Source organism: Hypomesus nipponensis, chromosome 21 (assembly GCF_054491055.1).
Source record: "Hypomesus nipponensis isolate SF chromosome 21, ASM5449105v1, whole genome shotgun sequence".
Taxonomy (NCBI): Eukaryota; Metazoa; Chordata; class Actinopteri; order Osmeriformes; family Osmeridae; genus Hypomesus; species Hypomesus nipponensis.
This window is the reverse complement of record NC_140381.1, coordinates 11,200,446-11,226,271: the sequence shown is the minus strand read 5'-3', so window position 1 is coordinate 11,226,271 and position 25,826 is coordinate 11,200,446. Positions and strand designations below refer to the sequence as shown.

The window sequence follows — 25,826 nt, the reverse complement described above, 5'->3', positions numbered from 1 at the left end:
TATGGGGCTGGATAAATGGCAAAATATGAAGTAACGCAATAAATGTTAAAGAGGTTTGGGCTAGAAGTTCTGTATTATGGCCACCAGATACTATGAAGAAGAAATACTAATTTCCTGTTCATTGTATCACACCTTTTTAAGCGATGAGGTATTTGACACTTAAATGGGCAGCAGTTGTAATGTACTGGCATGTATTGTCAATGTAGCCATTGGGTAATGTAAGGTCTGAATTATATAGAATTGCACCTCAGTTGAGAATGACTTGACCGTGAGATCGAAAGCTTGACTCTGCACTGTAAGTTGATGCTTTTTCACCAATGTTTGTGAGACGTCTGTTTGTTACAAACTTCGATGTCGGCTAATAAGGTATCTTGTCTTCCCTGTTCTACTAAAACCAATGTCATATTGGTCCTCTGAAAAGGCATCATCACATACAGCCTTCTTATTTAATGTTATTGATGACATTGTCACATCTATGATTGCTTTTTTTAAAGGCGTTTAAGGGCTACGCTAACAAAATATGCACCTCTTATGCTTTTGCCAATCTAGCATTTTTAGGGTTTACATTACTTACATTAAGCGCACTAATACTTTCAAATCTTATCAGCCTGTCATTAAGAAAGCAAATAACCATTTCTTTGTCCGTTAATATAACTTGCCGCTGCTTGATCATTTTCTTAATTTTGTTTTTAGGCACCATATTGATAACACTCCTCAATGAATGCACTGAAAGTGAACTAGCTGCTAACTCTTTTGTGTTGCACGCCTGCAAATGTTTCATTCATGAAATTTCCAAAAGAAATGCCTACGTCCTTTTCATGTTCTGACTAAAACAGTTAATTGCCATACTGTACCTATCACAATAGAAGGATGTCAAAGGAAGTGACTGTACTCCTTCTCAAAAATGTCTTGAATTGAAAATATATATATCTTGAAAGGAAATCATATAGTTAAAAAAAATGTGGATTCTTTTATTACAGCTAACACTATTTGCATGACTTACACTGGATAAAAACAACTGTAAATGTATAGTAATTTATTTTACTTTTGTATATCACTGGTAAAGAGATACTCACGGATCATAGACAATATTCAAGATAAACCAGAGTTGTGTTGATGGGTGAACACTACACAATATTACTTACAATGTATTTATTGTGAATGATATTGGTTATATTGTTCAGTAGTGTAAACTAATTTGACAGAAATTACGAACGTATACAACTGCACTTTAGCACGTCTCACATTTGCAGTACAACATATTTTGTTGAAAGAAATATCTTTTGACCATTGTTAATATGGTAAAATATGTGTCTGTAAAGGAAATATGACACATAAATATAACACACATATCTACGATGGAGATATTCCTGTAAGAAAGAGTCTCTGAAATATTTATCAAAATGTTATATACATTTTCTATTATTTTTTTAATAAAAAATATACGGCTAAGCCCCCAAACATTCACCTACTAGTAGTGCTTAAAGTATGAGTGACAAGTGCACATAAAACATGAGCATGTTGTCCTACAAAATTTAAACAAGACTGTTTTCAAAACAGGGCTCTTTGTCAATGAATGAATTGATCTTTCTAGCATAAGTCAATGTTAGACTCGTATAAATGTAATGTATTTTGTGTTGTGTTGTACTGCATACTGTTTACCTGCCATCATTTGTGAAAAGTGTATTAATGCCAATGTCCATGTCTATGGAGGAACAGGGTAATAGTGAATAATACAGTTGATGTACAGTCTCAGTGAATCTAAGTGATAACACTGGTGATCTGTTGTGACTATTTTTGACTGATTCGGTCTTTTGAATCTTCATACAGTACTTTGATTTTCTCCCTCAACTGCACCAGTCTTTTCCTGTCTAGTCCCACACAACAGTATATGTGATGCACTAATACATAGCTAACCATTGTTTTTCATTCCTTGCAAATATTTGAGATAATCACAAAGAAATGCTCCTGGGTATGACGTAGAACGTGTGATTTATAGTAGTGCTGAGATAAACAGTTTGCAGTATTTGTCAAGTGTGATCCGTGAGTGTCTTTTAGACATACATAAAGATATGTACCATGTAAGCAATTTTGTATCACAATATAATTGTACAGTCTGCTTGTAATATTTACAGGTAAAGCATGTATTTTAAAGTTTTTGTAAATCCACAAATTCCTTGTACTGTACATATATAGAAATCTCACATATTATTCAGTTTTTGAATGGTAATAGCATGTTAACCAGCTAGTTGGGTTTAGCGTGTACATAATGTGCTTTATTTTAAATCTGAAGGGAAACACTTGAAAATTCACAAGATATTGGGCTGCGTGCTGTCAAAGGAAAAACTCTGCAATGCATTTTTGTGCCTTTTCTATTAATGTATGTTATCTAGACAATCTTGAAGAGCTTGTGTACAACCAAAACATCATTAAATGATTTGGGGAAACTGTCTTGTCCCTTATTTCTTTCTGGGTACAGGCATTGAGGAAGGCATTGGTGTTTTACCACTCTAAAAACGTTCTTGCTGTGTCACCCTGGTACCATTGCAGTGAGGTTTGGTAGAACTTTTACATATGTCTAGTCTGCACAGAGAACCTATGAATAAAACGTGTGACTCTTATCCTAAACAAAAGTATAATTATAAAAAATGTTATGTTACCGCCAATGTTGTAGTAGACGTCACTATGTAGAAGTGCTTCCTTGTGCTCTGAGACGACTGATTTCAGTCATCTAGATCTGCCACAGTGTATACAGCCCATTGGTGCCATTAGTTGGCTTAGTGCATGGGCTTAACAAACACATGATGGTACTTCGACTTTCTGAATCTGAACCTGAACCTCAGCTCTGGACAAAGTGCTATGTTACAATACCCAAACACATGTTAAGATGTATTTTAGGAGCTGAACTATGAAAATAACTTGATTTTATTTTCGCTAAATAATATTTATTAACTTTTACGTTCAGCTTTGATCCTATTTTTCAGTATGAGGGAAAGTAACACCTCTTGTTTTCTTTTGTAGGTGATAATGTCACCTACGGAGCAAAATGGCCCATCTTTGCCATCTCCAGACTACAGAACCAAGGGTCAGACTGATGAAAAGGAGCTCTTCCACATCCTCCCTCAGCTCCAAGTAAAGAGGGCAGATTTCCTCACAGTCATGCTCACAGGCACCCTGCCTCAGCGCCGGACGTTTTCGGTTCTGCTGCCAGAGAACGAAGTACCAGAACCTCAGGGGCCGAGGGATGATGATGTGACCAAGAGCGAGTCCAACAGCGAGGCCAGTCAGAAGAGCACGGAACGCAGCCAGGATGGAGCTCCATCCACTCTCATGGCCGAGGACCTGAAGGGCCCGAGGGAGCCTGTCTCAGCTGCCGATGCAGACCCTGACATGGAGGACGCCTCCAAGACCCTTGTCCTGTTCTCACCCGGGGACAACCGCAAGTCCCCATCTACTGGGTACCCCAACCTCGAAGCTGATTTTGGTACCCCGTGTGCCATCACCCCCCAAAAAGACAGGCCCACAATGGGTGAGGCGATTCAGGCAGACCCATCTGAACTTGGGGGTTTGTCGGTTGCATTGAGATCGGATTTGAGAGCCACCACCCCCATCGCTCCGGCGTCTCCTCCGTTCACTAAAGTTGAACGGACTTTCATCCATATCGCTGAGACATCTCACCTGAATGTCATGTCTTCCAGCAGCCAGACTCCCAAGGAAAGTGATCGAGACCTTTTGGCCATTGTCCAAAAGGCTTCAGCAGATGGAGGCACCAATGAACAGATCAATCTTGTAAAACAGGGCAACGCATCTTCTGAGCATTCACCTGACCTCCAAGTCCAGTCTGCAATTGACGGGAACTTGGAAAATGACTCGCAACCCGAACCTGAAAACTGTTCAATGTTTGTCTTTGCCAAATCTCTGGAGCCTGTCCCAGAAGCCACATTGCCTATTCTGGCACATGAAGCTTTATGCGGCAATGATTCCCAAAAGAAGCTGCCTGAAAAGAAAGACATTACAGATCAGCAGGAGAATAGTCCAGAACCAGAAGCACCAACCCCTCCCAAACCAAGGATCAGGAGCCGGATCCCTGTGTTGGTCTCGGAGGAAGACACCGGCTCAGAGCACTCGTCCTCCCTCTCGGCCCGGGCACGGCTCCAGAGAAGGGTGCGGCAGCTGGACTTGGCAAGACTCGTGGTGGAGAAGCAGCAGGGGCGTTGGATGAGGAGAAGGCTGATTTCGGGGACCTCGTCTTCCCTGTCGTCTGGGGATGACGAGCGGCGGAGGGCATCGGAGACTCTCTCTACCACAGGGTCAGAAGAGGACACGCATGCCTCGGACGAGTCCCTGGCGAGGAGGACTTCTCGTCTCAAGCCGACGGGGGAGGAGGGGCCTTTGGAGTGGCGGAGCAGGATCCCCAGGCCTGTCACACCCATTAAAAGACCCTCAGGTCATCTAGTGGCGGCCGCAGCCCCCTCCCCTCTCACCCTGCCAGGACGTGGTATTTCTCGAGCCGCCACCTTCATCGGCAACGGGTATGTGGTTTTGCTAATTCATCCATAATATAAGGGAATATGAAAATTATGTGAAGTCATTGATTTCTAATGCAAGTTAAGACATCCAGTTGTTTTGTAAAAAAAAAAGCATTCACGTGACTTCTTTCTTTTCTTCAGACTTCAATCTCAAAGAGTAGGACTGGGCACCCTTCACACCCAGAAGAGATCCAAAACGATGCCAATCGGGTCTGCCTCTTCGTCTTGCCCCCGAGCATCCCCCGCTCCTCCCCAGCCATGCGGCAGCCCCCGCATGCCCCTGCGCTGTGTCTTTGCTGCCCGTCGTAGCCTCAGTACCTCTCACTGCAGGACAGACAGCCCCTCCCCCCAACGCGTCCGCCCAATAAGGCAGCCCCTCTCAGTCCGACCCACAACCGCTCCCCCTCCACGACCAAGAACTACAAGTACCCTCCAACGTAGCGTTTCGCAGGACCCCACAACGCAGTCATCCACTGCCATGCCTCCCAGGGTCAGGCCTAAGTCCACAGGCCCAGCAAAGGGGAAACAAAGCACAGGGGACAAACTTAGTTCCGCTAGATAATACACAGAGACTAAACCCAGAGAATAGTTGTGTATACATCCATATGGTCTTCAGAAAAACGCGATGCCTCAAAAGGACCCAAGCTGACCCCAAAGCAAAACTGATGCTTTAAGTCTTTTTGATCTCACAATGACCTCCTTTGATCCAAATCATTTATCTGTACTAAAATTGTATATGTGAAAGGACAACATCATACAAAATTATCTTCACGAGCTTCCAGGAAATAACAAAAATAACTTGATGAGCCACCCTACCATGGTGCTATGTGTGGGCTATGCTGTGGGGAATCCTATTCATGAAATTTTATTTGAGGAATTGAAAATCTCCATTGAAAGTTCTTTGGATTCTGCATATTATGCAATAGTAAGGTAGATATGTAAATGTAAAACATTTTACAAGCAAACTCACAATGATTTTCAGCACAGGGTATATCAAACACTTATGAGAATAACAGTTTCACCTCATCTACAATCCAATATCTCCTTGGTTTGCTTCGCATGGTATACATATCACCTTTGATTAATTGAAACATTTTATGGAATTGCATCTAAAGTTTCCAGTATCTTCCAGTAGTTACATCTTTTTCCAATTCAAATAAGACTGGCTAAAGGAATTCCCAACTGTGTAGTCTGAACGAAGGCTTCAGCTGCTTCAGATTTTGACATGGTAGAAGAATTTACTAAATTCATGGTTTTGGACAAAGTGGAGGGTGTGAAAGCAAATAATACTGCTAGCCTCCTTGTTATTGTGTGTCAATGGGCATGCTTTGTATAATACTATTTTCTGGATGTTCAATTATATTTATGCTTTGTATATAATGATACTTTCTCCAAAATACATCTTTATTTTTCTCTTGCGAAACAGACAGAAGTCTTTAACATTTGGTTTCAAATGGATGGCACTAAGCCTGTCTTTTTTTTGGCATGGAAAAAAACAGGGTAATGTGGAAACGAGAGAGATACCTGCCTTTGATGGTCTGACAATGCAATGATTGGTGATCACTGGAGCCCATGTTGAGTTGAATGTTTGTATTGGGTAGATAAAACCTGAAGTTACAGGGCACTGAGCTATAAAGTGAAGTCATGGTCATGTGGAAAGATATGTATTGTGTTTACTCCCTAATTGTTTTCATGCACAATAATAGAGTGCTAGATGACTTTAAGTTGTTCTAATATTACGGCACATGGTTTCAGGACACTCAAACAATATGTAGGTTACATTATACAACATGTAATAAGACATCTGTGATTCAGCAAGAAATATAGCTACTGAAACAAAAGCCCATCCCAATAAAAACTTTTGTTGTCTCCTGCAACAGCACAAGCATTTGAGCAGAGATCCTGTGTATCAGTGGATCTTGTATTTTTTTCTGCAGCCACAAGTTTAAAATGTACTCCTGTAAGGCTCTGTTGAGTTTAATCTAGAAAGAGCTGTGAAAAGTAAAATCATAAATGGAATGTTGTTAAAAATTCTTGTTCATACCATTGGAAAAACAACATAGTCATAATGTCATTGCAAAAATAACATTCTGCTACAGCATTTAGATTTCATGAAGAATTTTGTTAAACTATTTTAACGTATAGTAACAGTAAAAGCAATTCTATAAATAACACAATTTACTTACTAGGGCATAGGTTTGGTTGAAATCGTTGTGTCATTGCCCTAATGCTAATACTGTCCCTGCTCTTACATTAATTATTGGTGGGGATTCAATAGTTTTTTGACAATGGTAGGGACCTTTCCCTACTGTCTCCCCCTAAACCTACACCTATTTTTACATGACAAAAAATATTTACTGAAAAATACATACAAAATGCATACTAGTAAAACACATAGAGCCGAAACTTGTACTGCAGGACTCCATGGTTGAAACTAGGTCTATTCTGAAACGCTATTTGTAAAAATCTTTATTATCACAGTGTGTGAAGATGAAATGCTCAAACTCAAAATAAGAAAAGTCTGTCTGGAAAACACACTTCCTTTATATTTTTGTTCAATTAAAGAGTTTTGTTTGCGTAGTCCTAAAGTTGTATTTTCCCAGCTCTGTCAATTTAACCTGCTAAGAGAAAAGGTCAAATTAAATTGAAAACATTGGGAGGCAAAAATGTTAAAACAACATGCGTGTTTGTACTAGAGGGAAAGTCTGCCGTGGTCCCCAGCATTGGAAATGTGATCTCTCTTTTTTGTTTGCATACATTGTGCTTACACATTTTTATGTTTCTTCTCAATCCATATAAAATATAAATTTGATTCAACTAAATATTTTTTTTTACAATAAATTAAAGTAATAATTATCCAAAGAGCATTTCCACTCATTTAGGACTGCATTATTGGATAATATAACTGCACCGAGTACAATTTAAATGTAGAATTAACAAGTCAAACTTGTGTCAGTAGCTTTGTTCTGATTTGTCTCAAGAATTTGTGTTGATTGGACCTGACCCTTATGTTTCAAGTCCGGGACCTGACCCTTATGTTTCAAGTCCGGGACCTGACCCTTATGTTTCAAGTCCGGGACCTGACCCTTATGTTTCAAGTCCGGGACCTGACCCTTATGTTTTGCAAATGTGGCATGGTGAAAGTGAACTTGGCTACGATGAAAATCACGAGGCATAACACCAATAAATCTCCTGTAAATACAATAATCATAAATTCTATTAAAATAAGTTTACAGTTGTACTCTAAAGGTGATCAATATGCTGAAGAGGAAGACCATGAACCAAATGCATGGTTCAAGCCAACTTACATCATTCCCTTTTCTGCAAGTAGGTTCTCAGAAGCAATCTCTCCAAAACATTTGCTCAACTTTTTCACTGTCAGGTGAGAGGCAGTGTTGCAGAAAACCATGTGAGAAACATTTCACAGATAGAAGTCTGGCACAAAGAAATGTTTGTCTTTTACTGTTTGATTCCCGGCTGTGGGCAAGGCACTTACCCTACTTGCCTCGGGGGGAATGTCCCTGCACTCACTGTAAGTCGCTCTAGATAAGAGCGTCTGCTAAATGACTAAATGTAAATGTACTGTTCAACAGACTACCGTGACGGAGAACATATTGAAATGTGGGGTGGAACGAGACAACGATTTGATTTGTACACGCATCACACTAAGACCCTCCCTTTCCCTGTGTTGTTCTCCCCACGTTGAGAGATGACGCTTCTCAAAGTAGAGCAAACTGTGAGAAGGAGTGAGTGAATGTGTGTCAGAAAGACAGAAAAGGGACTGTGTCAGATATAAGGAAAAAGTAAAAAAAGGGGAGGAAGAACCAAGTCAAGAAGGCGCAAGTTCATAGCTCTACCTCATCAGGCTCTACACACATAAACGCACCCAGGGTCAGGATGAGGTTTGAGGAGATCCTGGATGATGTGGGTGGCTTTTCCAAATTCCAGTTTCTGGTTTTGCACTTACTCTGCCTGCCCAGGGTCATCCTTCCTCTCCATTTCCTCCTCCACAACTTCATTTCGGCAGTGCCTCCCCACCACTGTGACCTGGGCGACTCCAGCCATGGGGAAGGAGGATTGTCTATGTCTTTGGCCAACCCGGAGACACTGGCCCTAAGGATCCCACGTGAAGCTGACGGGACACTCAGCTCCTGCAGGGTGTTTGCCTCCCAGGCGGACCTCGCTCATTCCAACCAGACCAACGTGACCGTGCAGGTGCCATGCCAGAATGGCTGGGTGTATGACCACTCGCAGTTCAGCTCTACCACTGCTACGCAGGTACTGTACGGCGACTATGTAGACTGCATTTGGCTTTTATCTGAAACAGAAACATATCAGACTTGTTTTGTCTGTTGTCAAGGTAATATTTATAGAGATGTTAGTCACATTTGAAAAAGAACATTTTTGCACATGCATAATGTTTGCATCAAGTGTGACATCAAACATTTCTTCTTTGCCCTGGTACAACTATGAACTTTTTATGAAACCCATACTGTTTGCATCACAACAAAGATTTGATTTGCTCTCACTAGACTTATCATGTGGTGCATCATCATGAGAAGCAAAGAATGTGAAAATGCTTCTTGTATCTTGTACAAGACCTTAGTAAATGAACCAAGTCTATGATGAGCTGTAAAATATATTTACATAATAATGTGTTTTTATTCAGTGGGATTTGGTTTGTGACAACAAGAAGTTAAACAATGGTCTCGCCACCCTATTTTTTGTTGGAGTAACAATCGGTGCAATTCTTTTCGGACAACTCTCAGATAAGTATGTTAAGTGTATTTGATTAACCTTTCGACGAAAGACCGTGAACAGAATTATTCAAATAATACACAATGTATGCTACCCATTTACCAACACAACCAGATGCTAATTAAATACATGCAACTATTACAACATAACTAGCTATCAATTAACAACTGATTCAACTTTAAAACCATCTATTAAAAACCTTTTTTGGGGGTGGGGCATAGTGTGGGCAAATCCTCAAATCCTTTTATTAGCCCTTTCGCAACTTCCCTTATATCTGTGATATGTGCTGTCTCCTGGTTTATGATACTTCTCAAAAATTGCCAAAACATTGTAAACAATGTTGTTAACTAAGACAGTCCCAATTACAGAAGTACTGAGATAATTCTGTCATTCAACAGTACACACTTATAGAACACTTTTATCCCACATAAAACCCAAGTCATAAACAGAATAACCTGGTTGAGTTACAGTAAAACCTTTTAAAATTGTTATAAATGGAATGGTAACAAAACGTGGTAGTGTACATGTAAAGTAAATGAAAGTAAATTGTGGTGAAAGTCAATGTTTTCCCTTTGCTCCTTCACGACAGGTTTGGTCGTAAACCTATGATTTTGGTGTCCTTTGTATCCAGTGCTCTCTTTGGGGCAATATCTGCCTTTTCTGTCTCTTATGTCATGTTTGCTGTGACAAGGACACTCTGTGGAGTGGCCCTAACTGGAATGTCCATCACCACACTTGCACTGAGTAAGAAATCCTGTTCTTCAGCTCCATTGTGTCCTATGCTCTATCCAATATTAACGGAAAGAAGTTTCAAATATTTTATATTGAACTAAACTGCAGTGTTGCATCCTTTTCAACCAAGCCTGGCTGATCCCTCAACAATGTCCCTATGAAGAATGTCATGTCAAATGTCATGTCCATGTCAAATCAAAGTGTCACAAACTATCATGAGTGCCATATCTTTACACAACCAATCTACATATTCTGCAAAAAAAAAATGTTACCTCCAGGCATTGAGTGGACAGACATTGAGCATCGTACCTTCACTGGGACGATCATCAGCCTGGGTTGGAGTGTGGGAAACATGCTGCTTGCACTTCTGGCTTATTTCATCAGAGATTGGAGATATCTCATGCTGGTGGTCACATCCCCTTGCATCGCTGCCATTATCTCCTGGTGGTAAATTGACACTCAAGACTGGAAAAGTTTAAATATTACCCATTTTGACAATTACTCTTTGGTTTAGTAGATCAGACTTCTACCTCTGTTTAGGTGGATACCAGAGTCTGCTAGATGGCTGCTGGCTAACGGCAAAGTGGACGAGGCCAAGAAGTACCTGGTCCAGTGTGCTAAAATGAATGGAAAGTATAATTCCACATCTAAATGGGATACTGAGGTAATTCTTAAAATTTGGATGAAAAATGTGTAGTTCAGTGTGAATAGATTTTATTTCCTACAATACTTCCTCTGTGAGAACTACATTGATGAATGAACCAATGCCAAACAATTGTAAATTCTGATGAAAGTAGACACTAAATACACCAACACTGTAAGCAGTATCTGTACTGCCAAAATAGATACTATTGAATTAATTGTAGACGGGGGGGGGGGGGGGGGGGGAATTTAAATACAGCTTCTACTGAAATTAAATATACTTGAACATAACTTTTATGATGTACTGATTATCTTTAAGAGTCTGAGGAAAGTTGCTGTTTCTGAAGTTGCCAGTAAGAACCATTCCTACCTGGACCTGATTAGGACACCAAAACTGAGGAAAATTGCCATTTGCTCAGGGATATTTTGGTAAAAACAGCAGAACCTTTTTTCTCCCTCTGACCTTTTTGATTTGAAACTGTCCGAGTCCTTTCCTTAGTGCTCTTGCTCATGCTGTGATGAGGAATATGAGTGTGTAACAGGATATTTAAGCTAATTGAAACTGGTAACCCACATTCACAGTCAATTCTCAATTTGTTAAATAATAAATGTTTGTCATTGTTGCTGGAGTGCATTTTATGTAATGGGTTGTAGCTAATTGAGGAATGTGTTTGTAGTATCTAAACATATCACAAGGGGTCTTGACTGATCACATTTGACGCTTTGTACATGTGACAGTGTATCGTTCTAAATAGACTGAAGCTGAAACAAATGTGTTTTTTCAGGGTACATGGAGACTAATTGAAGCCATGTGTCTCCCCCTAGGTTTGCTGTTGCCTTTACATACTATGGAATTAGCTTCAAGATCACCGGCTTTGGTCTTAACATGTACCTCACACATTTTGTTTATGGTGCCATTGAAGTACCAGCAAAAATTGGGACATATTTTGTCATAGATCGTATTGGTCGTAGAAATGGGCAAGCGTGGTCTCTTATCATAACAGGAACACTAATTGGTCTGAACACTGCAATACCCACAGGTAACACGATACTCTAAGTTCTTCATCCTGCTAATCGCAATGTTCCAAAAACATTCCAAGAACATTTTCATGAAGCCAGCTTATAAGGTCCTGTGTGTGTTTTCAATATAACTGTATCCTATATAAACAGAGCTAGAGTATTGACTTGTTTGAGAAAGAATCTCGTTGCAGTCTTCTTCTTTTTTTGCCCGCTTGCTTTTTTTTACAGACTACGGTCTTGTTCGTACCTGTGTGGCAGTTGTGGGGAAGGGTTTTTCTGAAGCAGCCTTCACTACTGCTTTCCTTTACACCGCTGAGCTGTATCCCACTGTCATCAGGTAAATACACTTTACCATCACAAGCACACACAATAGTTAATAGATGAATGTTTATTCGATGAACGTTCATTTCACAAAATTTTGAAGAGAAACATATGCCTCAAAGAGTTTCAAAAAGATGAGAACAAAGGGCAAACAGTATGAAGTGCAATCACTTCTCTTCCCTCCCACAGACAATGTGGATTAGGCTACACTTCTTTCATTGGCCGATTGGGGGGGTCCCTGGCCCCCATGGTTATGCTGTTGGAGGACGTTTGGGTGCTCCTGCCCCCTATCATCTTTGCCATCACAGCAGTCCTCAGTGGCAGCGTGGTCTTCCTGCTGCCTGAGACCCTCAACGTGAGGCTGCCAGAACACATCCTTGATGTGGAGGAGGGAAGGTACTGTTGCTGGACATGGATTGTGCTCATTTACTGGAGCAGGGATGGTGCATTGGTATACTGATTCTCATTGGTGCCAGGCTCATGGGTGTCATGATGTATATTACTGTACTGGATATGTAATGGAATTTCACCTGACACAGCCAGATGACCAGAAAGAAATGGTTATATGCTAGAACGTTTGTGGATGAATGTTTATACTAATGTTTCCCCCTTCCTTCGCCCCTAGGCATTTACACATCACCAGAGACACCAGAGATGAAGCTATGGGGGTGGAGTTGAAGGAAATTGACTCAAGACGACTCATATCATCACAAATGGACAAGTAATTTCAAATTGTTATTGATATGCAAATATTAAAATCACAAATGTAACGATGGCTTTCAAAAAAAATATCTATCATAGTCATGGGATTAGAACCATCAACCAAATGTGGCCAGAACATAACTATAGCCATAACCTTCCACTTGCCATGTTAATGTGTAGTTTGAAATGCATACGTTTTGCATTTATATTGTGGATTTAACCATCTTTTGTATTTATCACTAGCGTATAGCTTACCCTTTAATGTACTTAAACTATCTATTATACAATGAAATAATTATGTGATATCTAAATAACTGAGTGTAATTTAAGTGAGGAGCATCATTGTATTCTATTATTCATTTATGAGGTGTTATAAAGTGCCTCAAGGATTTCAGTATAATTTGGGAATGATACATCATGATTCAATGAGATGTTACCAAGTTTAAATGATTAAACCCAGTACATAATCCGCCACACTATGGAATATGGAACACATTGGTCACATAGGTTGCTGTATCAGTGTTCACGGTTCAGGGTGTGGTCATTTGTAAGGACCCAATATTGATTTCCGCAGTACACACAGTCTCATACACAGTTCTATACACACTAATAGTACACTTATTATTTGAAGTGTGTGTGTTTACAGTGTTAAAAGTACAGTATGGACAGTAGAATAGGTTTCTGAATATTGTAACTGTTTTTCACCCACTTCTTATTAAAAACTGACTTGGGTAAGTACAGACCTACTGTTGACTGGATTTCTGACAACGGACCAATTTACTCACCGAGACAAAGAGCACATGTGAATTCATAAGAAACATTAAAATCACCTTCCTCTGAATTAATTAATATATTCTACAGAGAGATAATATAATTGTGCAGTATCAACCACAAAGTAATTGTATAACTGTTTTACCAGATCAGGATCACGCATCATTCCATTATCACTGGCCATAAACAAATATTTTTAAATGGTCAGTATGTTTAATCAATCATTGTTGTCCAATTGCATTTTTAAAATTGTCAACAGGACTGTATCTGTCCAGAAATCATGAGCCAGCAACTCAAGGGGAGGGTGAACTGTACCTTAAAGTGTAGTCATATCGAAACCATTCGTCCTGCAGTGTAGTTGCAAGTTTAAACACTAGATGGAATTAAAGTGTTTTATTAGGTGCGTTTGACATGGACTGACTTCATGCAGCGCTGCTGCAGGCAGCTGCAGTCGGCTGACTTGAGACAGTGAATTCTGGTTAGACTTTTTGTCCGACTTGAGACGGCGCCAAGGATAGGTCACTGTGACGTCGCTATCGAAGTACCGTGAGATCGATTCGAGAACTGCCGGCTGTAGCCGAGCGCATTTTCTCAAGAGCAACTGCGTTATATTAACTCTATTGCAACTGCACGGGTTCTAGTGACGACACAGCTATTTAATGATTGGCCAGACTCACACATGACAACTTTGACGCGTGTTTTGTAATTTTTCTGACACCTTCGATTTCGCCAATGCTCAAATCCGGACCAAACTGTTTAATTTAATTAAACTGAATTGAAGAAAGGGTTTTACTCCGCCTCTTCACTAACGGAAAGACTACGTTTAATTATAAATAAAGTAAAGTAAGCAAACAGCGCTTAATCGGCCGTGACTGACGTTAACGCAGCAAACCACGAGAAGCTGAAATGTCCGACTTCAGAGCCGTTTTTAACTCCTCTCGGACTGCAAGCGGCTACTCTAGCCGGTCGTTTCATGCAGCCGTAGTCCATGTCGAGCGCACCTAATGTCGTCAGCGGTAAGGCTATACGTAGGCACGCGTCATCTTCCAACATGGCAGCGCAGGTAGAGCTGTCGTGTTTGGAAACATTTCCAGCGCACTTAAACCCTCTGCACGTCCTTGTTTTCAAGTCACAATTAAGGTACGCGTTTCCAAATTGCACCGAACCCACATCAACCATTTTCTTTTCATCTCAGAAGCTTCAGTCACTGGGGAAGTCAGGCATTTTGCTCTGCGCGCACGCAACAACCGATGAAGAGACGCCAGGCTGTGGTGCTGATGTCAACAACAAAACGTTGCAACTTTATACAAGTAAACTGTTTTTCAAACATCATGGACTTCAACTAAATACACGAGGAGCCATACGACTGCTGTCGCCACTGGCTTTAAGTAAAGTTGTTATTGGCGCACGAACCAGACAATGCTTCAAATGGGCAACCTCTGACAAATTCTCAAATGGACTTCTCGTTTTAGCCTCATGCCAGGGACAGAGGCTATTGGCACGGGAAGGCGACTCACTTTTATTGCCTTATCATCCACTGCTTGGTGATGACATATCTCAAGTGCAACAACATATGTTGGATTTAGTCGTATTGGAGTGCACACCTGTTATGCAGGGGATGATTACAACCAAAACGAGTGTGGTTTTGACCGATTGCAGGGACTTGGAAACACCTGGCAATAATATGACCAGTGGAACTGTGACGTCATTATTCGTGTCAGATTTTGCACACTATGCTAATAGTCTTAGCAGTGGCAGTTCACTTCTCGACAACAAGCTGCTACTGAATTCAAATTTCTCAGCGTTCTTACAAGCCCTTGAATGTAGGTTGGATGTCAAGGTGGTTGATAGTTCTCGTCTGTATTGTCAAGGGAGAAGTCAACTCGGAGTGCACGAAGCTAAAGTTGATATTGACAATGCCGTTTTCGTCAGTAAACAGTTGCTTCTCAAACTTGGGTTGTTTCACCTTGAATGGGTGATGGTATCGACGTTAGGTTGTCCATCAGAGAAAACATCATCCAAGCTTTCATATCTTCCAAGTCCAGGACCGGTTGAAGATCAGATGCTGGTCAGAGACCCCAAACGAGCCCATTTATCCGTGGTTTGTTTGTCAGAGTTTGGCAAGCATCTGGAGTGTGACCTGCAAGACAGTGTTGGTTTTATAACTCCAACTCACTGGTTTAACTTGTCAAATGGAGATCCAATTCCAATTGGCTGCAAAACGGTGAAGATAAAGGTGAACATTTTTGCATTAGATTTATAATTAAATTATTGAAAAATGATTAACACAAGAATATGCTGGAATATGTTTTTGTAGGTACAGAGGTTTATACTATATGAAATAGTTTTATACTTGGTATGCATAAAAATCTGACCTAGTTCAGGGTGCTGTGATGAATTTCGACTGTCAACCCCCTCAATCATGGCTGCAAAATCTATAGTTGGGGTATTAGTTAAACCTCTCTCGAGCAATGACTGTTGCCAACAATAACCTTTTATAAAATGTCCCACAGAGATGGAATAGTGCCTCTCCTCGGTCAGGACCCCAGTGTTCAGAGAGCCTCTCTCGATCAACGTCACCAGCATTTGTCAAAGAACTCCACATCAAAGCTGTCATCTCACCAGAGTACAACTCCCACGGCCCCTTTGACAGTTTATTGTTTGAGCACTTCACCATACCAAGGTGAGCAAAACTTCCCGTTGCACATACTGTACCGGCTCTTTTGTCTGCTACTATCATGGTGAATCTTCTGTCAGCTAAATTGGTGACTAACATCAGAATAGTCTCCAACTTTTCCCCAAATTAGCTGATTCTGTTGCTTTTTAATGCGGCTCTTAGACTAGTGCGTCAAGGAGATATATTGGCTATCCCATCCAAGGGACACCCCAACATTTTGGAGAGCAATTCCGAGGGAATCACAAGGTAATTGTTATCATCGACATGTTTTTTTACTTTGGAACATTTGAGATGAACTCCTCAATACTGTGCCAAACGGTTAACTGCTCTTACCATACCAATCGTTTCTAAATATTCTGTCTCCGTGACTGTAGTGTCTTTAATGCAATTGATATGGTAATAAGAATAATGGTAAATGTAATGTCTTCCACTAGGTGGCCAGTTGTTCACTTTAAAGTGAAGGTTTGTGGTTCTCCTGAGAATGAGGATGAAGAGAATGGGCATTACCTGGCAGACACCACTCACACATCTCTGTACATGGTATGTTTGGACACTACTTTATGTAGGGTTGTCCAACCCTGTTCCTAGAGAGGCACTAGTAGGTTTTCACTCCAACCTTTATTTAGTACAGGAAAAAAACAAACAATAATTTGAATCAGGTTAGGTGTAACTGGGGTTAAAAAACAAATTAATGGGAGAGTAGCTCTCCAAAAACAGGTTTTGACAGGCCTGTTAAATGTAGATGATTTTCTCACCAACCAAATACAGGTTTCACTAATATTTAGAATTTGTTCATTCATAAACTGTGAGAAAAGTGTACAGCAATAATACTGTGGCACCGTAGATGTCTTATCTTAAATCACCATGTAGAGAGTTGTGAACTAGATTATTTTTTTCGAAATTAAGTTTGAAAATGGTTGTTTTTAGGGAGGCACCACCAACAGCTTGGCTCCTTGGTCTTTAGTGGGTGAGGGGCCATCCCTATGGACTAGCTTGGCTCCACCAGGGCTTTCCACCACTGTGGACAAACTGACCACCATCATCCAGCCCCATATTTATGAAAGGTCAGTATACCTAACCATTTAAACCACCTAGTATTTTATACATTTATATCCATCTTCTCCACACAAATACTATGAATTCCCAAATCTCTGTACTTCTACTCCTTGATTATGTGCTGCCATATGCACACTTTCTACATCACATTGGACTTATACTTTCTTAACTGCATTTTTTTTGTTGTTGATGCAAATAATGTGGACAGGTATACTTAAATTCTGACTAGTTATTTAACCCTATTTAACCCTATAGTTTCATTATGTCACATGTAATGTTGGTTGGCAGTAAGCTACACTATTTTAAATAGTTGGACATCAACTGAATGGACCTTCATTACCTTGTTGAAGCTGTAGTGCTCTGGCAAGTGGATGCTCCATCCTCCTCCAAGGACACAGTGGCAGTGGCAAAGTCACAGCAGTGAAGGCGACGTGCCGCAAACTTCACCTCCACTTGGTTAAGGTAGCTCTGACACAGCTAGCTTCCTTTGCCATTCAGGTGTCTGCAGTTGCCATGGCAACTTTTTTGTTGTTGCTAATTTCACTTCATAATTTCACTCCCTAAATTTTCTGTAGATGATAATGTGAAAAGCAGCCTGACAAAGTATGTATACTGTATAATGTATACTACCAGAAAAATCCTAAGTAATTGAGCATGCCAGTCCCGTGTTGCTGTATATTTGGCACAGGGGAGCATAAACATCAATCCCTGCATTTGCTAAGACGGGTGGAGGCAGAGGGAGTGATTTTCAGTGAGTGATGTCTCTATTGTGTCACTAGACGAATGAGAGACATGGAGATTAACCAATACGTAGCAAAAAATTTACCGTCAGTTCTGCAGACTTTGATATCAGCCACTTAGGACAGTCGCTGTGCTTACTGTTTTTGGGTCAGTCACGGTGTTTGTCTCAGTCACTTCAGGGTAAGACCAAAATCAAACCTCTGGAAACCCACTGCAGCGCTTCATTAGACAGCATGAACTCCCTTCTCTCCATATCCTCCTCTCCCTGCCCCAGGTGGACTGCGTGACAGTCTGTGCGGACTCAGCGGCCGCCTGCGAGGCAAAGATGAGGGCTGCGTTCCAGAGATCCGAGGCCCACCAGCCCTGTGTGCTGCTCCTCAGGAACCTGCAGCTGTTGGGCCAGCCCAAGGATGGCTCAGAGGAGAATGCCAGGGTTCTGGCTTCTTTCCGTCAGCTCATCACCAGCATGCCTCCCAGGTAACGCCCCGGGAACTTTTCTTTCATCCAATGCCTTTGAATACAAGAAAGAGTGTCTGGCAACGTGGATTAGGTCATATGGGGGTATGTGACGTACTACACAGGGTTTGTGAGAGAAGGTGGTAAATGGAATTATGAAAATATGGCTATGAATATGTTTATTAGTGGTGGGCATAGATTTTTTTTTAAAATCTAGATTAATCTCACAGATGCTTTGCGTTTAGGTGGTATTTGAGACTGGAATAACTCCTACAGTAAACTAATTCCGCATAGCACAAGGTGCAAACAACTTAAGTCTTGTCAAGGTTTCCATTGGGAAGCTTCTTTAAAAAATAAATTTTGCCTCAAGCAAACCCGACGGCTTCATAGCTGCATTCATGTTAGCACGTCACAGTTGATGTGGTAATTTCATACACAAGGCATACACACAGGTTCGAAGACTCGTTCTCGCCCCCTACAGTGCAATTCGCTAGTTATACATCCACGCTACAATATCAAGGTGAAAGTCATCATAGCTTGCGTAGTATAGACCCAGCTCCAAACCCAACTTTAGAATAGATTAATAGCTATATTTTTTTTATCGCCCAATAAGAGTCTCACGTTATTGCAGCATGTTAACGCCGATAACGGCCCACCACTAGTGTTTATACAATATATATTCAAGTATAGGGGGTACTTGGATTAATTTAATCAGGAAAAGGGATGAAGGAAGCCAAAAACTTTGAGAACTACTGGATTAGATAACTGCAGCAAAATATCAGGGCCTGTAATTTTTACTTGCAGAGAATATGTAGCATACCATCCAAATCTGTCTTTCCAATAGTGTTTGGAGAGAAACAACACAGGAGTAAACACAATGATTGAACTTTATTCTCATTTATTTTCCCACAGCGTGGCGGTCATTGCTGCGGTAAGCAAACCCAGCGAGCTGTCGGCAGATGTCACGGCAGGGTTTGTCCACCAAGTGGCGATGGAGATCCCCAGTGAGGAGCAGCGAAAGGCCATGTTGGCAAGCCTCACAGAGGGCTTGCCCCTGGGGAAGGACATCAGTCTAGCCCGCCTTGCCAAGCACACTGCGGTAAGACCACACACATTCCAGAGTGTTTGAGGGGAGTAGGGGAATCCCTAATATGAATTAGTCTGCTTTGAAACCCCTATTATAATTCCCCAGGATATCATTTATGCCTGCGCTTTTGAACTTCTTAATGAGCAATTAAATGCTCTCTCATGCTGCCTTTGTGTGTTTTTTGATTCTTAGGGTTTCTTTCTGGGGGATCTCGTTGCGCTACTCAATCAGGCTGGTAAAGCTGCCTTTAAAAGGCTGCTCACTTCCTGGTAACTCTCCCTGCTATTGCCAGTGTCTCGGCCACAGTATTGCACTACACTGTTTTGAAATGCAATTGACTAAACCAAATATGTAAACAGTGTTTTTAAGAGGTTTTCCCCAGTAACCTTGCTGCTACTGTCACGTGTTGTGGATATCTGCACACATACTCACAAACACCTTTATATCCTTAAAAAATAAATTATGATTATAAATACAACCTAGACCACTTCATCCTCAATCTGTGGCTGGCTTGTCGTGCGTTCAGTTTCCCGAAGGGCGCCAGAGTGGAGGACGAGGAGGACCTGTGTGCGTGCGGAGTAACTATCTTGTCCGAGGACTTCACCAGGGCCCTGGAGACCCTCCAAGATGCTCATTCCCTGGCCATAGGCGCTCCAAAGGTATTGCACATCACGTCCATCAAGAGCGTCTGCTAAATGACTAAATGTTCATCATCATCATTGTGAATCAACTGAGCACAGTGTTATCGAGTATGAAGAAAGTTATACCATATCAAAAATATCCTGATCCCCAGGGTGAAGTATGGTACAGGTTCTGTGATGTCTTGTGGCTGTAAAAAAAAAAAAAGAAAAAAAAAAAAAAGAATTCTTGATGATAGATTTTTTTCTCTCAAAATAAATCTACTTTTATTGAAGGTTGGATTGTTCGCATTTTCCCCGAATGTGACATAAAGTTCTATAACAAAAATGTGACTTTTTACTCATCTTTGCCAAGGGTTACAATAATTCCAGAGGTGACTGTAGTTCAAAAATGGCACTTCAAGTTACAAATGTCTGGATCAAAATATTTTCAATAGAAATAATATATTTTAGGACTTATTCCACATGTATTTCAGGATGGCTACATATGTATATGGTAAGGTACTTCAATTGCAAAAACATTTTTTTCTTTTGCGTAGCCCCATTTTTTTTAAGGTAAAGGGAAAATTCAAGTACGAAAGCACATGGAAACAATGTAATTAATTTGTTGCAAACTAAATAAAACCAAAGAATTACACAGGGTGCACAAGATGAAATTGCGGGAGAAATATTTGACGGTCTGTTGCGGGTTACCAGATCCCCAGCGTGCGATGGCAGGACGTGGGCGGTCTCCAGCAGGTGAAGAGGGAGATCCTGGACACGGTGCAGCTGCCCCTGGAGAGACCCGAGCTGTTGTCGCTCGGCCTGCGCCGCTCTGGCCTGCTCCTCTACGGGCCCCCCGGCACCGGCAAGACCCTACTGGCCAAGGCTGTGGCCACCGAGTGCTCCATGACCTTCCTGAGGTAGGTCAACCTCCAGCCCAAGCTACCAATGCATAAAATGTCTGTGCATTTTGACCTGTGATTTCTTTGACAATATTCCTGTTCCTGCCGTCTAGTGTCAAGGGCCCAGAGCTCATCAACATGTACGTGGGTCAAAGTGAGGAGAACGTGAGAGAGGGTAAGCGTAGACAAGTGTTAAGCGGTGTACTACCGTCAAAATGTCAAACGCTGTACCGCTTCAGTGACATGTGTTCAACAGCCTGTTTTGTTCCATCTCAGTGTTTGCCAAAGCTCGTGCAGCCGCCCCCTGCATCATCTTCTTCGACGAGCTTGACTCACTAGCGCCCAACAGAGGGCGCAGCGGGGACTCAGGCGGGGTCATGGACAGGTGTGTGAGATCCTTTTAATAGTCTTTCTAATTACTTAACATCAAAACTTGAGGTAAAGGTTGGCTCTGTTTGTGTTATTTTTATTGTAGCACCCTGGCTTAGTTTTGTCTGTCAAAGCTGTGCAAAGCTTTGACAGACAGATGTGCAAAGCTCTAAAACTTTGTCGCACTGAAATGTGGAGTTAGACCGTTGAACAGTTTCTCACCCGTTTTCAGCTCAGGTTTTGTTTAGGTGGGGCAAAACCCAACCTATCTACGTCACAGCCACCTATCTAGGTCAGATCAAAGACGGTTTATATACCCTGCATTCTTTGACTCAGCTGGTACGATGCAAAAACAAAGTAATTAGAACATAAAACACTCAGAGACTGCAGTAGGTTTGTTCTGATATCTGCAATTGATTTAGCTAGTTGCTGTTGTTGCTAAATTCAATAAATAAAAGGGGATGGAGCTTCAGCTCCTCCAGGCAACACGCCCCCCCTCCCAATATCAAGCAGAGAAGACTTGATACTGCTTGAAGCCTAAATTAACCTACTTGTCTTGTGTTTTATTCATTCGAATTTGGATAGGTAGTTAACATCACATTCTTCTGTGGTGTGATGAACTTAAAACTCATTTTCAGTTCTGCTTTACAGGCACTTTAACCATTCATCTCTACAGTTGTTAGTATTGTACATGGCATTGTAATTCCAGACCATCACAATGTAGGGATAGACATGAACTATTTCGTGTTTTTGTGTTTGGTTCAGGAAATGTGATGCAAAATACATATTCGGTAATGGCTTTAAATAAATTGTCTGCCATGAGGCGTTTTTTAAATGGCTGCATTTCAGAAAATGTTCAGGGCCCCAAACTGGACAAGTGTACCTAGTTTCATGCTTTGTGAAAAAGTTAACATTTTCACATATCACCTGGACAAAAATATAAATGTATGACAGCACAAAACATTTGCCCTATATCACAAATAAAACAAATATGATAACTTAACTGATTTATAAAAAAAAAAATGTATATATATATATATATATATTGAATGATCAGGGCTCAGACTAACTGATTAACCAGGAGCACTGAGCCCCTAACTGAAAAGGGCACAGGCAGAAAATGTAGGGGAGCATACCTTAAATCGACCTGCAAAGCAATCTTTTACATTTTCCCCATTTTAACTGTATTACTGATAGATGCTTTGGTAATTAAAATCCCTGTAATTTAAAAGCTAAACTTTTTATATAAATTTGCCTTTGTCATAAATCTCCTTTTGGGTTTAATAACAACATGATATTACAGGGTTGTTTCCCAGCTCCTTGCTGAGCTTGATGGCCTTCACTCCTCTGGGGACGTGTTTGTGATTGGCGCAACCAACAGGCCGGACCTGCTTGACCAGTCGCTGCTCAGACCTGGCAGGTGAGATACAAAAATAATTATCCTTTGGTCCAGTCAAATGGCTTCCTGTCCCATCTAGTGTTTAAATTGTTTTTTAATGCAAATACTACAATTTAATACTCTGGTTTCAGGTTTGATAAATTGGTCTATGTTGGAATCAATGAAGACAAAGACTCTCAGCTCCAGGTCCTAAAGGCAATTGTCAGAAAGTAAGTAGGCCCTTTCAAGATGCAAATGAGTAGCAATTTCTCAAGGTCATTTCTGAAGGGAGCTGTTCGGTCAGAGGCAAAGCGCTTGTGAATGTGAAAATGTGAGCGTGTGTCTGCAATGCTCCAGATGTTGTTGTACTTATGTTTGTCTCACAAACTCAACAACTGGGTCATTTTCATAGATATGTAGGTCCTTGTGTAAAGGACCAACTTGTGCGACCGCTAGCAGTAATGTGCTTCGGGACCAGCTTTGATGGAGTATGTTGTGGCTCTGTGTCCAGATTCAAGATTGACCCCAGTGTGAGTCTTCAGGACATTGTGGAGCGATGTCCATCTCAGCTCACCGGAGCTGACATGTACGCCCTCTGCTCGGACGCCATGATGTCAGCCATCAAGAGGAAGATAGCTCTCATCTCTGACGGTATGCTTTGGAATTCTATCATTCAGGACATATGAATTGTCAGAACTGACTAGACTGTTCTTGACAGAACTGCATAGCATTATGTAATGTAAGAGTATAATGCATATACATTTAGTGCGCATAAATCTAGTTTATAACTCCAGTATATGAAATTCTTCAATCTCAAAAACCTTTAATTGCAGTAAAATGTTGTAAAATGTCCACACAGGATGATTTTTTATGACTATGATAATTGTATTCATATTAACACAGTGAAACAAATCAAGAGGCAATCACTCACTGATAAAAACTTTACAACCGCTTTCAAAGCGTAATTTTACAGTGCAAGCGCATGGCAATTATGTAACAAATGAATAATTCCTCCAAAACCAACCATTTGTGTAATGTCGTGGAAGATAAGTAAAATATTTTTTTTCTGTTGTACTTAATCATGTCATGAAAGTTCCTACTTAAAGCACTTTTAAGGATGGTAATGGTTTAATCTGCTACCATCGAATGACAACTTCAAACTAACAACTAGTGGAATATGTATTCTTCTTTCACTAAATCATCCCTCTTTCTTTCCATCCTCTATCCATGTGCTATCCCTACCTCTCTTTAACTCTCAGGTCTGGACACAGATGATTCACCTCTTATCCTCTCTGCAGATGACTTTAATCATGCTCTGAAAAGCCTCAAACCATCAGTCTCTGACCAAGAGCTTCTCAAATACAAACACATTCAGCAGAAACTCACTGCAAAATAACCAAGCCACCTCACAGACTAGTGTTGCCCCATGTGTTGGTTAATCTGTGCTCCATCAGCAGTACAGTACTCCAAACCTTCTACCTAAGAAGGGGGGGGTCTTTGCACTGAGATGTAAACTGTGACCAAATTACTTTAATAAAATTATTATCCCGGTGAGGTACTCGTGTGTAATACCTAACTGGTGTTTTTATGTGAGATGGTTGGTGTATATGTGATTATTCAGACTCTTGAAATATTAAATCACTAATAAGTGGAGCTCAATTGCATTAAAATGGAGACTAGTGAACACATGACTCTGCATGACACATAAAATACGTGATCAAAACGATTCTAGTACGTAAAGCAGTATTTTTTCTAATCTCACATGTAATTTGAGGTATAATCCACCTGTCAATAAATGCAGTCAGCCAAACAATAATTGATGTTACTGATCTTTCTATTTAAGTGTAATGCTTTCCTTTTCTAAGTACATTTGTTTTTGTGATATTAGTGCTAGACAGACTTATTTGTGAAAATGTTTGACATTACACCCAACTCAGGCACTAGTTTACAGTTCACACTAAATCACTTTCGGGACTGTTGAATGCAAGTCTGTATACAAAGTTAACTGGTTTGTGTAGTGTTTTCTCATCTACACCCAGTAATTTACATTAAATTCAATAATACAAAAGTAAATGTGACAGGAATGGAAAATGACAGTAAGAAATGTATAACCTTGAGTTTCATAATGCTTGGAAAGCACAGAGTGGACAAACACACCTTCAAACTAACAGCTACCACATGAATCCAGGAGTGTATTCGGTCTCACTTTATATTAAGTTAGCAGTTTATTGTTTTAATAAATCATTTGTTACAGCAAGTAGTTAGAGTAACAAAGATTATATTCCCTGAATGATACATTGTTAGATAAATGTTAGATTTAAATGTGTATGTTTCAAGTATGAGTTACTCATTTAAGTAAAAAAATTGTCCAATTTGGTCCCTTGTGACAATTGGGCAACAACAGGTAATCTATTATACATATGTAATAGAACAACTTAGTATAAAGTGTTACCTTATTATAAGGTTACTCATTTGGCATTATTTGTACTAAATATTGTATGATGGCTATCAACGTCAAAGATGCTGGTTTTGTTATGTGCGTTTGCTGTCATATGGTAGCAGGTAAGACAGGTGAACAAAATTAGGACAAACACCTTGATTAGTGACTGAATGCATTAACAATAACTTTCATAATGTACACAGTGTTCATGTAGGTGTCATGAAGCAGATGTCAGTCTGTCAGTAGGTTAAAAATTATCTAAATGTTTTAGTCGTTGGATGGGTTGAGTACAGTTTTAGTAGAACAAAAAGACTTAACTGTATTATTGCTTGTAGAAACTGCTTTGCAATGTAACAAGCACGCATGCAGATATTTGAGCTTATACATTCACAGAATATGGTTTCCAATGTGTTGTGCCAGTCTTAATAAATGTAATATTTTAATATATTAATACTTTTTAATATTACATTAGTACGAGATGTGAGTACTTATCAAATGACAAATTGTGTGTGCTGGCTGCTTGACATATTTACCGTATCCTGGAGATGACACTCAACCAATCTTTACCAAGCTAATCTTTGAATGAATAGTTTTCAATTAAATAAAGTAATAACTTGAGCAAAAA

At 40.4% G+C, this 25,826-nt stretch overlaps 3 protein-coding genes across 4 annotated transcripts in view; all 3 read left to right on the top strand.

The window, feature by feature from the left end:
• ttbk1a (tau tubulin kinase 1a) overlaps window positions 1-7,385 on the top strand; it is a 34,820-nt gene extending 27,435 nt beyond the window's left edge. Inside the window, exons 14-15 of the mRNA XM_084685847.1 lie at window positions 3,022-4,532; window positions 4,671-7,385. Of these exons, the coding sequence (XP_084541973.1) occupies window positions 3,022-4,532; window positions 4,671-5,091 (1,932 nt within the window). The 3' untranslated portion in view covers window positions 5,092-7,385. The remainder of the gene's footprint in view (window positions 1-3,021; window positions 4,533-4,670) is intronic.
• A 1,041-nt stretch (window positions 7,386-8,426) lies between these two features.
• Window positions 8,427-13,783, top strand: slc22a7a (solute carrier family 22 member 7a). Its single transcript, XM_084685118.1, has 10 exons — window positions 8,427-8,807; window positions 9,199-9,302; window positions 9,877-10,031; window positions 10,298-10,466; window positions 10,560-10,683; window positions 10,981-11,090; window positions 11,487-11,701; window positions 11,910-12,018; window positions 12,192-12,398; window positions 12,628-13,783. The coding sequence occupies exons 1-10, from the start codon at window positions 8,427-8,429 to the stop codon at window positions 12,725-12,727; spliced, it is 1,674 nt and encodes a 557-aa protein (XP_084541244.1). The 3' UTR covers window positions 12,728-13,783.
• A 707-nt stretch (window positions 13,784-14,490) lies between these two features.
• Window positions 14,491-24,577, top strand: pex6 (peroxisomal biogenesis factor 6). 2 transcript variants are annotated; one of them, XM_084685117.1, is made up of 17 exons: window positions 14,491-15,711; window positions 15,989-16,158; window positions 16,315-16,398; window positions 16,587-16,692; window positions 17,080-17,216; window positions 17,565-17,670; window positions 18,224-18,426; window positions 19,318-19,504; window positions 19,685-19,761; window positions 20,019-20,151; window positions 20,827-21,032; window positions 21,128-21,189; window positions 21,291-21,399; window positions 22,687-22,803; window positions 22,914-22,991; window positions 23,273-23,412; window positions 24,021-24,577. In XM_084685117.1, the coding sequence occupies exons 1-17, from the start codon at window positions 14,527-14,529 to the stop codon at window positions 24,155-24,157; spliced, it is 3,237 nt and encodes a 1,078-aa protein (XP_084541243.1). In that variant the 5' UTR covers window positions 14,491-14,526; the 3' UTR covers window positions 24,158-24,577. The 2 variants fall into 2 exon arrangements, with proteins under 2 accessions (XP_084541243.1, XP_084541242.1); XM_084685116.1 differs by having other exon boundaries at window positions 14,492-15,711; window positions 17,559-17,670.
• The last annotated feature ends 1,249 nt before the right edge of the window (window positions 24,578-25,826 follow it).

Excerpts from the sequence above, each read along its gene's own strand:
- slc22a7a (XM_084685118.1), top strand. The coding sequence starts at position 8,427 with ATGAGGTTTGAGGAGATCCTGGATGATGTGGGTGGCTTTTCCAAATTC. Across the intron at positions 8,808-9,198 it reads GCTCTACCACTGCTACGCAG|TGGGATTTGGTTTGTGACAA; the intron begins GTACTGTACGGC and ends GTTTTTATTCAG. Across the intron at positions 12,399-12,627 it reads CTTGATGTGGAGGAGGGAAG|GCATTTACACATCACCAGAG; the intron begins GTACTGTTGCTG and ends CTTCGCCCCTAG.
- pex6 (XM_084685116.1), top strand. The coding sequence starts at position 14,527 with ATGGCAGCGCAGGTAGAGCTGTCGTGTTTGGAAACATTTCCAGCGCAC. Across the intron at positions 16,693-17,079 it reads CTCACACATCTCTGTACATG|GGAGGCACCACCAACAGCTT; the intron begins GTATGTTTGGAC and ends GGTTGTTTTTAG. Across the intron at positions 21,190-21,290 it reads TGAGGAGAACGTGAGAGAGG|TGTTTGCCAAAGCTCGTGCA; the intron begins GTAAGCGTAGAC and ends GTTCCATCTCAG.